This window comes from Leuciscus leuciscus, assembly GCF_965113295.1.
Source record: "Leuciscus leuciscus genome assembly, chromosome: 2".
Classification (NCBI taxonomy): Eukaryota; Metazoa; Chordata; class Actinopteri; order Cypriniformes; family Leuciscidae; genus Leuciscus; species Leuciscus leuciscus.
The window spans coordinates 64,638,667-64,652,023 of record NC_138726.1 but is presented as its reverse complement, the minus strand read 5'-3'; the positions used below and the strand labels follow the sequence as shown (position 1 = coordinate 64,652,023).

The following is a 13,357-nucleotide window of genomic DNA, read 5'->3' as shown; positions in this document are numbered from 1 at the left end:
TGTATCGTGTACAATTTAGTGCCAGTACTACATTAAACTACTATATATAATGTTGAATATAATGTATAAGAATGCAATGGGGGAATATTTGTTGGTCCTGATAATGCCAAATGTCGTATATTACCAGTACAAAGTGGCCGACGTTATTTTAAATATATCTAGTGCAAGCATATTCATCTAAAATACTTCTGTATTTTCAACGTCAGAATGATGAATATTATTATATTATTCATCATTGTCCTGTGCATAGCACCAAGTCACCTTGTTAACCTTTTCCCATATGTCTTGGAGTATCGCAATAATTTCGTACCTTTAGTTTGATTATCGTGACATGAGGGTATCGTTACACTCCTAATATATACTAATTTGCCCGTGAATATGCTCTTGAATTGTTTACTGTCCCATAGTAAATCCTGTTGTGTAGTTATAATGATCCCGGTTCTGTTTGTTAAATCTGTCTCTAAACCCTCCTGCAGCTGGGATCCCAAGGCTTTCTCCTCATAACCGGACTGGCAGAACCTGTGGTGAAAGCCTACTCCTTTATCACAGACCTGGTGGAGAAATACAGGAGTAGCCAGGGACGGCGTGCCGAGACCGGGATCGGGATAGCGGGAGAATCCCTGGAGTCGCGTCGGGCCTTCAAGTCCCTGGTTGAGAATCTGGAGGACCGGCACACCCTCGACCTGCTGGTGTTACCGGTGAGGGTGAAGGAGGCTCTGCTGGACCTGGTGAAGCAGTCCGGATTGGACTCGTATGCAAAGCGGCACCAGGAAGGTCTAATCCCATTGGAAGCCAATGGATCATTAGCAGTGCAGAGAAGCGTTTATAATCATACAGCAGAAAACTCACATTCCCAGCATCCGCAATCTACTTATGACAGGATTAACATTAGCACGGATGATTTCAGAAATGAATCCCACAGTCCGTTTCCCCAAGGCTTTACCCTCGACTCACCTGAGCCTCCAGAACCAGAGCCTGAATCCGAGACTCCTGCTGTTCCGTCCACCGCGAGAAACAAAGAGGAGTTTGAGCACCTTCTCAAGTTCTTCAGCGCCATGGGATTCACCGAAGAGGTTGTGCACGACGTTCTGGCCCGAACCGGCCCTAAAGAAGCGTCGCAGCTTCTCGATTTGATTCAACAGGAGCACGACAAAACTAACCAGCGGAAGAATAAAGACAATGCAGTTGGCGAAACGCACAAGGCCACTGAAGTAGGAGAGGAGAATGCTAAAGAGGAAGACTTCGTCTTGGGGGTGTTGAAGAAGGCGGCGGCCACTTGTGGATACACTGAGGACAGAGTAATGGAAGTGTATGGCAATCTACCCGAGCTCAAGCCACACGAGCTGCTCATGCAACTGCAGAAACAAGAGTTCACCGAACACGCGATTGGGATGAGAAATGGTGCAAAGCGAGCTGATTGGACGATTGAGACGAATCCAGTGACAGATTTTGAAAAAGTCGATTTTGGGAGCAGAAACGGAGCGACAAATCTAGGCATGTCCAAACCGTTAAGCGTTCCCTCCGTGAGAGGCCCGCCAATGACTACATACGCCTTCGAAACCTTGAACCCCGACGCACAGCCAGGGAATCTGCCGGCACAATCGCCTCCACGGAGGGTAAAACCAAACACGGATCTCGGTTTCCCAAATCTCTCCAATCACGTCATCGCGCCCAAACCGAGAGCGTCGGAGACGTCTGTGGTCACAGGACCTCAGCGGTTCCTCGAGAGCCTGAAGACGCCATTTAAACTGCAGCTGTCGGACGAGCCTGGCGACCCCATGCTGCGTCAGGTCATCATCGACGGCAGCAATGTTGCAATGAGGTAGGCTTATTACCGGTGTTGTCACACGTCGATTACCGGTGGGAAAATATCCTCACCGCCACATCCCTAAATGAGGTAAACATCGCAATATGATGCGTGCTATAGAGGGCGTGTCTCGGTCGACTTGCCATATTGACAGAAAATGTTGTCGACATGGATAATTAGATGATATTTGGTGTGTTTTTTTGCTGACTGACTTAATAATAATTGATTAAATGTAAAAAAATTTACATAAAATAAAATGCATTAATTTAGAAAAATGCCATTATTCAAATCTAATTGGATGTATGCATTATAGTTTATGTTAAATTCTTACATTTAATCAATAAATATTAATAAAAATAGATATTAAATTCTATTTATCTATCCTCTTTTATCCCTTAAAACTCATCTTTGATCACCAAAATGACATATTTAAATGTTTTTTCCTTGGAAAAAAGTGTCTTCATGCCTTAAAATATCTTGAATGTAACTCGAAACCCTTGCCTAAATTAGTGTACGTGGTCCTATGAATATGCGAATGAGCCCCGCCTCCACTCACTCACTCAGCTCAGAGATCCACTGGTTGATGATCACACGTTGATCTGATTGGTTACACCAGCGATTTCAAAGCGTGTTTTTGAGACTGTCTTTGGTTCACTGCAGTTTTAAGGAGAAAATACTCAGCAATGGTGTCGACTTATGAATTTACACATGGTTTGTCTTAAAGCATATTAAAAACACCACATAGACACATAAGCAACATTAAAAGTTGGATTTTCATCACAGGGGGACTTTAAAACGAGACTGTTTATTCATAGAGCCTCGTATACTAAATGAGGCAAGGGTGCCGAGTTACATTCAAGCTATTTTAAGGCATGAAGATGTTTAATTTTGGTGATCAAAGATGAGTTTTAAGGGATACAATTATTGACTACAGGATGTAGATGTGTTCGTACTGGAAACAGAGGATGAACATCGCTTTTGCAGTGACGAGAAGTCATGATGACATTGTTGATAAGATAATTCTGAGCAGCTGATGATGCGTTTAGGGAGTGAATGTTTCAGTGTTTACTCGCATGAACTAGGGAGTGAAATGAGCAGTGAAACTGTGAGAATGTGATGTGATCCTCCACAGTCACGGGTTGGGAGTGTTCTTCTCCTGTCGAGGCATCGCTCTGGCCGTTCAGCACTTCTGGGCAAGAGGACATCGAGAAATCACTGTGTTCATCCCTCAGTGGAGGCAGAAGTTTAACTCCAAGACTAAAGGTGAGGCTCACTTCGTGCCTCATTGACATCTTAAGGCTAGTTTAAGAACTATACGTTTCTTGAGACAAAACGCGTTTTTCTATTCCACTGCGCTTCTTTTCCAGTTGTTTTTCAGGTCTTTTCAGGTCAGGTCTTTGGGGCCTGTCGCTTTAAATGCACAAGCGCTTCAAAGTCAGGTGGATTCTGATTGGCTGTCAATATTTTTATTGTCCATCATCAAGCAGGAATCGATCAGGGGTGTGTTTCCCGAAAGCATCGTTAGCCAACTATGGTATCAAGTTACGTCGTTATCATCAACGAGTCTGTGTTTCACGAAACCATCGTTCTAACGAACATTCGCAAACAGCATCGCAGAGTTGTGTGTGTGTAATGACAGATCTCGAGCTGTGGTTAGAAAGAGAGTTTCTAGTTTGCATGACATGTGGACTCAATAAATCATTATCTTGAGACAAATAAGCAAGCTGACATTCACTACAATCTATATATTTTATTTAGAATACAAAACAAATGTCATTTACGTCTTTTAGTTTGTCAAGAGATTTAAAGCGTAGTTTTTGAAGAGTGCGCATGTGCGAACGTGCTCTAGTTCGTAAGAACGAGCCTATGATTGAATCTGGAAATAAAGCAAAATAACTGAGAAAAATGCCTCAAACAGATTTATTAAAAGTAGTTATGACGTCATTAACCAGCTTGGTGGATCGACCAATTTGCGACAATACGGTTTCGGGAAACAGTCGTGACTAGCTAGTACGCTAAGCTAGTTACAGCGCTGTACGGGAAACACAGTCCTGAAAGTGATTGCAACGATATCGTTCCTCTATGCCTTTATCGTAATAGTTGTGTGGACTTCCCTGTTCTCAAAGAGTTAGAATGATCAGTAAAACGTTATAGTTAAAGTTACCATTAATGCTTGGAGAAAGAAGCTTGTGAACGCCACCTGCTGGTCATGCAAGGAAAGCTCAGCCCAAACGTGTAAACAAGCCCATTGAAGATGTCTTCGTGAAAGTGTCATTTATTAAATGCTATTTAATATGCAGATTCTGTAGCAGTGCTGGGCAAACAAGGTCAGTCTTGTATTATTTTGTGTGCTCTGTGTTTCCTGTAGAAAAGCATTACCTGACTGACCTGCATGATCTGGGTTTCGTCTCGTACACTCCCTCCAGAGAGGTCGAGGGCAAGCGAATCAACTCATACGACGACCGGTAACTCATCACCTCATCCCAGACCAACACAGTTCCAGAGGGACCATTTCTCTCTTCTGCAAAACATGGAAGAAGATATTTAGAGAAATGATGGTTCTGTTGTGTTAGTTATACAGGTTTGAATGAGTAGATGATGACAGAAATACATTCGTTCAAAATCAAAGATCATCTGTAATATTATCTGACACTTTAGTTGATGTTCAAACAACAACCATCAGTTTTATCATCAGAATTTAAGTTATTGTGATTTCCATCATTTATTTATATATAATTAAAATAAACGTAATGTCAGTCAAACATAAATGAACAGATTTCTGCTCTCAAAAAAAGTTTTAATTATCTGAATTCATCTGATTTTATTTAAATAATCATATTTTCAAGTATGCTTACAATCAGCATAAATATGTTCATTGTAAAAACAATTGTACTGGGCGGCAGTGGCTCAGTGGTTCATGTAGATTGTCTACAAACCGGAAGGTTGGTGGTTCAATCCCCGGTTCCACCTGACCAAGTGTCGAGGTGTCCATGAGCAAGACACCTAACCCCAGCTGCTCCCGACGAGCTGGGTGGCGCCTTGCATGGCTGACACCGCAGTCGGTGTATGAATGTGTGAGTGAATGGGTGAATGTGAGGCTATATGTAAAGCGCTTTGGTGGCCATAGGTCTATGAAAGCGCTATATAAATGCAGTCCATTTACCAAAAACAATTAGATTTTTTATGAATATGGTTCAAATATGACTAGCTGTGAAACGAGCAATATTCATTCAGTTAAAATGTGTGAGATTGAAGTAAACTGGATTTATTGATGATAAATGTATAAACCTGGTTATTGTATATTTAAAACGTTCAGTTTAGTACTATTACAGAAATATGACCTGCACATAAATGTAAAAAAAAAAAAAAAAATCATATATGTATGATTGACGAGTTTTTTATTTTAGAATATTATATTAATTGTCAGACTATGTTTATACTTTTTAACTGAATTTATTTGTTTTCACAATAATTTATACTGATTTAAGCAATTTTGATGAATCCATTTTGAAAATGATTTAAATAAAATCAAAGCAAATAGTGAATGATAAACTATGCCATGAAATCTGATCAGATTCAATTATGTTCGACTGACAAATATGCTTCGCATTAAGTTTATTAGTTTAAGTAACTGTGTAATTCAAACAGAAGGACATTTTATATGCAATTCAAGCAAACAAATCTTACATTTCTGCCTGAGTATATGTTTTGAGTGGCAGCTGTGATGCTGATTCCTCCAGATGACGAGTGATTGTTCTTCAGGTTCATGCTGGCGCTGGCGCAGAAGACGAACGGAGTGATCGTGACGAACGACAACCTGCGGGATCTAGTGGACGAATCGCCGGCGTGGAGAGACATCATAAAGAAGAGGTATAACTGACAGTGTAGTTACACTCGTTTATCTTCAGTTTTCCCCTGGCATAACTCACTGTAACACCGACACCTTCAAATAAAGTGTAACTTAAATTAGTTACAAACCTTGAGCAGGAAGTGAGACTGAATTACTGACGACTCGTTTCAGTTCAGAATCGACTCTTTCTTTCAGGAGACAAAAACTACATTCACACACAGCTCTATCACACACAGCTCTATTACACACACACACACACACACACACAGCTCTATCACACACAGCTCTATTACACACACACACACACACACAGCTCTATCACACACAGCTCTATTACACACACACACACACACACAGCTCTATCACACACAGCTCTATTACACACACACACACACAGCTCTATCACACACACACAGCTCTATTACACACACACACACACACAGCTCTATCACACACACACAGCTCTATTACACACACACACACACAGCTCTATCACACACAGCTCTATTACACACACACACACACAGCTCTATTACACACACACACACACACAGCTCTATCACACACACACAGCTCTATTACACACACAGCTCTATCACACACAGTTCTTCTCATCAGTGATTGGCTTGTGTGTGTCAGTTTGCTCCAGTACGTGTTTGCTGCAGATCTCTTCATGTTGCCTGATGATCCTCTGGGCCGAGGCGGACCGCACCTGAGAGTCTTTCTGCACAAACACAACAGGTAATCCTCACCTCGACAGAGCCGTGTGTGTGTGTGTGTGTGTGTGTGTGTGTGTGTGTGTGTGTGTGTGTGTGTGTCACGATACACACGACTGCTCAACACTGAGAGATTACTACATGTGTCTGGAAGAGTCTCTTCTGCTGCGTTCATCAGATCACAAATACAGTCAAAACAGTGAAATATTATTATAATGTAAATCATCTTCATTCTGATGGCGCCCCTGTGTGTGGCCAGCCGTCTGCCTCTCCTATCTATGCTGTGTATTGTTTTATTTTTATTGTTTTTGATTCGTGATGTGTCACCGCTACTGGTGTATGATCGACTCACTCTCTTAAATATACGTGATTCTGTGGGAAAACTGCCGATCCAGGGCTTCAACGGACGACAAAACACACCACCTCCTCTGTTGGCGCCCATACCTCTCCACCTGTGGTATTCTCCTTTCGGGTTGTTGCGCAACAGCCGCCGCAGAAGACGAGGAAGGAGAGGTGGATTAAGTCGCAGATTGAGAGCCCATGGCCTGGTCCTCCACTCATCGTTTGGGCTTTCCAGGGAGTTCGTCAGCTATTACACACGAGGACTGACCGATCCCTGTTACCGATGGCTGATATCGGCTATTCCCGAGGCCGGGTACCCTCGTCCGCGCTGTCGGCCCATGAGGATCTGCAGACGGGGCTGCGTACCGGAGAATCTTCGCCCGGTCGCTTATGCCTCCGAACGGACGGACCAGAATTTAATTCGCACGGCTTTGATCAACACTCGGTCCGTTGTGAATAAGACTTTCATTCTCAATGACTTTTTTATTTCTCAATCCCTGGATTTTCTCCTGTTGACGGAAACATGGCTGAAACCAGGTGAAAACAGCGCATTTTCAGAACTCCTCCCACCCGGCTGTTCCTACTTCAATACCCCACGATCATCTGGTCGTGGAGGGGGTCTTGCTGCTGTTTTTAATGACAAATTTAAATGCCGGTTTCTTCCCACAAATGCTTACTCCTGCTTTGAGCTGCAATTGTTTGTGATGGAGCTTACGAGTCCTGTTTTATGTGCCGTTGTTTATCGCCCACCCAAATATAATAAGGACTTCGTTCATGAGTTCTCTGAGTTTTTGGCAGATATTTTTCCAAAATATGATAAACTCTTGATTTGTGGGGATTTTAATGTTCATGTTTGTTGTCCGTCCGACCAATTAGCCTCTGATTTTAAAAGACTTTTAGAAACTTTTAACTTAGTTCAGTCAGTGGATAAACCCACACACCATCTCGGGCACACCCTGGATCTCATCATCTCTCATGGGCTTTCAATTTCCCTCAAAGAGATCTCTGAGACTGCCATTTCAGATCATTTTTCAATTGTTTTTGAATATACAGCCCCCCCTCCAGCTAGAAAGTGTTTTGCTCCATCGTGCCAGCGTCGCATCATCACTTCCACCACAGCAGATGAATTTACTGCTGCATTCAGGGACTCTCAGTTTTTTGCCTTGAATGAAATAGATTCTCCTATCTGTCCAGACAATATTCTTTCTTCCTTCCACTCCACCTGCTCCGGGATTCTGGACTCTATTGCCCCTTTTCAGCATAAATTGGCTAAACCAAGAACGGATCCCTGGATCAATGACAATACTCGTACTATCAGGCAACGCTGCAGGCAGGCTGAAAGGAGATGGAAAAAGGATAAACTGCATGTGTCTCTAGACATTTTGCGGGCCTGTCTCGTTGATTACCAGAGGGCCCTACGGGAGGCAAAATCTCAGTACCTCTCTGATATAATTTCTAGCAGCAGTCACTGTCCCAGGGTTCTGTTCACTACAATTAATTCTTTTGTAAATCCACCTACTTCTGCTCTGGCTAATTTCTCAACTATCACCTGTGAAAGTTTTCTCCACTTTTTTGTTGACAAGGTTGATGCTGTTAGACAGGGTACAAGGAATGGTTCTAATAGGGATTTTTCTGTTGCCCCAGCTCATTTTGGTGTGTTTGAGGAGTTTGAGTTAGTTTCTCTCTCTTCCCTTGACGATATAGTTAAATCTTTAAAGCCTACAAACTGTCCATTGGATATTGTACCCGCTAGAGTGCTGAAATTGGTTTTTAACGCTGTAGGGCCTGGGCTTGTGGTTTTTATTAATAGCTGTCTTAGTCTAGGAACCTTCCCAGCTGCCTTTAAACATGCTGTGGTTAGGCCCCTTCTTAAAAAGCCTAACCTTGACTCCTCAGTGCTATCTAATTTTAGACCAGTCTCCCATCTTCCATTTCTTTCCAAAGTTTTAGAAAAAGTTGTTTTTTTACAGTTACAGCCCTTTCTGGAAAACAACTCTGTCCTGGAAAAATTTCAATCCGGGTTTAGGCCTCGTCACAGCACTGAGTCTGCATTATTAAAGGTACACAATGATATTGCGTCCTCTGTTGACACCAAGTGTCCTGTTGCCTTAGTGCTGCTGGATCTCACAGCAGCCTTTGACACGGTAGACCATACAATCCTCCTGTCACGCCTGAAGCACTATGTTGGCATTCATGGCACTGTACTTGAGTGGTTTATGTCATATTTATCCGATAGAACTTTTTCTGTAATGATTGGTGATTTGTCTTCTTCATGTACTTCTCTCTCCTGTGGAGTCCCGCAAGGCTCTATTCTTGGCCCTATTTTGTTTTCATTATACATGCTACCACTAGGGTCAATTATAGCCAGGCACAATCTATCTTTTCATTTTTATGCAGATGATCTGCAAATTTATCTGCCTCTGAAGCCTGGTGATGTACAAGGTACTTTATTTGACTGCATTGCGGATATTAAGCAGTGGTTTGCCCAAAATTTTATGCACTTAAATGAGGACAAAACTGAATATATTGTGTTTGGAGAATCTGCGTCAAACGGACTTGATGCCTGGCCTTTAACGGCCAGGCAGACAGTGAAGAACTTAGGAGTGATTTTTGATAGTTCTTTTAAATTCAACAAACAGATTGACAACGTTGTCAAGTTGAGCTTTTTTCAACTGCGCCTTTTAGCAAAGGTAAAATCCTTTTTAAACCGTCATGACCTTGAGAAGGCTATTCACGCTCTAATAAGCTCTAGACTGGACTACTGCAATGCACTGTATACTGGTGTCTCCCAGTCCTCTGTTGGCCGTCTTCAACTTGTCCAAAATGCAGCTGCCCGTTTGTTAACGAGCACTAAAAAACGAGAGCACATAACTCCGATTCTTTATTCCCTCCATTGGCTCCCGGTACATTTTAGAATTCACTATAAAATTGTATTGTTTGTTTTTAAAGCTCTTAACGGCCTCGCCCCATCTTACATATCAGACATGCTGACCATTCGGAATTGCGGAAGGACTTTGAGGTCGTCCAATCAACTCATGTTGGAAGTGCCCAGGTCAAAACTTAAACACTGGGGAGACCGTGCTTTTTCAGTTTCTGGACCTAAGCTCTGGAATAAGCTCCCCAGTGAGATGCGTATCGTTACTGACCTGGGCCTTTTTAAATCAAGACTTAAAACGTATCTTTTCAAAATGGCTTTTAGTACCCAGTAGTGTGGTGGCACTTTTATATTTTATATTTATCTTTATTCTATTTTTTCTTTACTTTTTATTTCTTCATTTATTACTGTACTGGTTTTTCGGTGTGTTGTTTTAAATTGTTGTTTAATCTGTTGTAAAGCACCTTGGTTCACCTATCGGCTGATGTAAGGTGCTATATAAATAAAGTACATTTACATTTTACATTTACATCTGTTGTCTATGTGAATATATAGTAAAGTGTAATTTATTCCTGTGATCAAAGCTGAATGTTCAGCATCATTACTCCAGTCTTCAGTGTCACATGATCCTTCACAAATCACTCTAATATGATGAGAAACATTTATGATTATTATCAGCGTTGAAAACACAAATTTTTTTTTTATTATTAAATTTTTCAGGATTCTTTGATGAATAGAAAGTTCAAAAGAACAGCATTTATTTGAAAAATAATCTTTTGTAACATTACACATGTATTTACTGTCACGTTTGATCAGTTCAGTGTGTCCTTGATGAATAAAAGTATTCATTCATTTGAAGTATTCATTCATTCATTCATAAAAGTCTTTCTGAACTCAAACTTTTGAATGGTCGTGTGCATCATTTACTTCTGTTTTTGACAGAATTTACAGTGCATTGTTTTTATACACAAACTCAAATGATTATTATAACTGAATATTAACAACATTGATGCATTAGTGTTGTTTTTTCTGATGAACACAGCGCCGTTTATTCGGAGATCCACCAAACGATGCCATTTATTTGCAAACCGCATTTTGAAATATGAAAGCAACGATAAACTTCATTTTCATTTGATGCTAGTGTTGTCTAAACTTTAGCTTTTAGCAGATGTTCATGTCTGATCTTCACAGTCTCGAGTTTGTCAGTCTTCCTCTTATAGGAAAGCAAACCCAAGACTATTGTTAATATCTTTTTATTATTTAATCAGGGACAGTGCACATTAATAGCACATAACAATAGGTCAAATGCACCAGATTTAGCCTGATCAATACCAGCTCGTGTACATATGACCGTCCGGTTATATGATTAATATAATCCTTAAAAACAGGGGGAGCAAGGCCAGATAGAATCTTAAAAACAAGTATCGAATCAGCATATTGAATCAAATGTGCATACTACAATGATAAACTATTTGTTTTTTTATCAGGACCTTGAGAGTTTGTTCATACATGATTTCATCCGGTTTTAGAAATGCTTTGCATGTATTTGTCATACAGTGTTAATATGCATCTCTTGTTAATGTGTTCTCAGCGGTTCTCCTGTTCCTGGAAGCCACACGTTTGCCGGTTCCTCGTCCTCCTTCTCTCCATCGCTCGCGCCCCGCGCTCACACAGAGCTCCTGCAGTACCGGGACCGGACCCCAGGGGGCAGAGGTCAGGAGGTCAGCGAGAGGTCAGTGGAGGAGACGCTGGCGCTCCAGCAGAGTTTACTACCCATCTTCCCCGGTCAGGAGAGCGTGATCATCATGATCCTGCAGTGTCACCCGACGCTTCGAGACCTGGACCGCATCACGCACCTCGTGCTGGAGCAACAGGAGTAATCAGCATCTCATTATGCCTTTTAAAATCTTAATCATAATTTATACACTCATGAAGTGAGGATGACGAAGACACCTTGTGCTTTTAGGAGACGTTTATAATCTGTGCGACACTGAACCAACAAGATGAATGCTTTAGAAATACACTGTGCATCGTTAGTTAATGCATAAACTAATGTTAACATATACTTCTACGGCGTTTATTAATCTTAGCTCATTTAAACATTATTAAAATCAAAAATTTTATTTTATTAACATTAGTTAATGCACTGAACAAACAATGAACAATTATATTAGAGAAGATAAATGCTTTAGAAATATAACATACCAGTCCGGTAAGACTTTATAATAGCGTTCAGTTGTAAGTCATTTATAAGTGCTCATGTTTTGTAAATGATTAGTTAATTATTAACGAATCAATTGTAAATGACTTATAACTGAATATACAAAACATACATAAAATAATGAACATATCAATTATTAATCATTTATGAACGCATAGTCATGTTTCATAAATAATTAGTTAATCATTTACTAATCACTTGTAAATGACTTGTAACGAAAACAAACATACATAAAATGTTGGTACTGTATATCACTTGCTAATCATTTATGAATGTTTTGTGAATGTTTTGTAAATGATTAGTTCATCATTAACTAACCACTTATTAATGACTTACAACTGAACGTTATTATAAAGTGTTACCACAAGTCCAAATAAGTGTTACCGTTATGTGAAATGTTGTTGACTATTTATTTTCACATGCTTCTTTCTTAAAGTAAGAATTAACGGGAAAACAAAAATCAGAGTTTATTTTTAACTGTTTTCTTTCAGGGACTGCGGGTGTAATTGAGCAATGCATGTTTACATTTTGTATTTTTATACTAATGTTCATTAACATGCAATGTCCCTATTAAATGAATTAAATACATAAAACGTGTTGTTGGTGAGTTTGTGTGACAGGTAATCTACATAAAACATAAATTCATTTATTGTTATATTTATTATTATTTTATGATTATGATATTATTCGTTGACAAACGAGGTGCTTGTGTGTTTAATTCTGACTGTTCTTTTACTGAATGCTAATATGTTATTAAAATCATTTCTAAATAACAAACTTACAGTTGCATTGACAAGAACCTGTTGGAGATAATTGAGTAAAATGAAGTAATATTTTCTGAGAATGATTATTATCTACACCTGTTTAATGTTTAATGTTAACTCCTTTTTTTTTTTTTACTCTATTTCTTCATCTGAAAGAACAATCTATATTCCTGACACTTCTTATGTAAAAATGTTGATTATGAGTCTTAAAGATGCATGAAGGTATATTCAAATTACCAGACATTAAAATGCAACATGGAAAATTATAATAAATTTAAATCCCATGTAATAACTTTTTAAAGTCCCCCTGTAGTCAATAATCGTATCCCTTACAACTCATCTTTGATCACCAAAATTATATATTTAAAAGTTTTTTCCTTGGAAAAGTTTTTTATGCCTTAAAGGAGCCGTATGTAAGATTGTGGCCAAATCTGGTACTGCAATCACTTTCAAATGACTGTAGAGCGGTGTATCCCCTCCCCCTCCCCCTGACTCCAGGTTGCCAGATAGGCTGCAGGATCCAGCAGGAACGTCGGCTGCTACAAGGAGCTTCCAATGGCAAGTGACGAGTCCTACACAGTAAGTTTTTTTTTTTTTTTTTGTTAATTATGTTAATGCTTCATGAGAGATGTTTTGTGAAGTAATTATGTATCGCAAAAATTTACTAATGGCGATTAGCCAAATATAATCGTAAAGATGTACGCTCGTAAGTGACAGTACATTGTTAGAATCTCCTATACAAATCCTTGTTTTATTTCGGACTTTGTCACGACGTATTTCGG

The 13,357-nt window shown here is 40.0% G+C and overlaps 1 protein-coding gene across 1 annotated transcript in view; it reads left to right on the top strand.

The window, feature by feature from the left end:
• khnyn (KH and NYN domain containing) overlaps positions 1-12,404 on the top strand; it is a 19,776-nt gene extending 7,372 nt beyond the window's left edge. The window contains exons 4-9 of the mRNA XM_082161593.1: positions 477-1,822; positions 2,940-3,070; positions 4,176-4,272; positions 5,570-5,677; positions 6,297-6,398; positions 11,182-12,404. Of these exons, the coding sequence (XP_082017719.1) occupies positions 477-1,822; positions 2,940-3,070; positions 4,176-4,272; positions 5,570-5,677; positions 6,297-6,398; positions 11,182-11,470 (2,073 nt within the window). The 3' untranslated portion in view covers positions 11,471-12,404. The remainder of the gene's footprint in view (positions 1-476; positions 1,823-2,939; positions 3,071-4,175; positions 4,273-5,569; positions 5,678-6,296; positions 6,399-11,181) is intronic.
• The last annotated feature ends 953 nt before the right edge of the window (positions 12,405-13,357 follow it).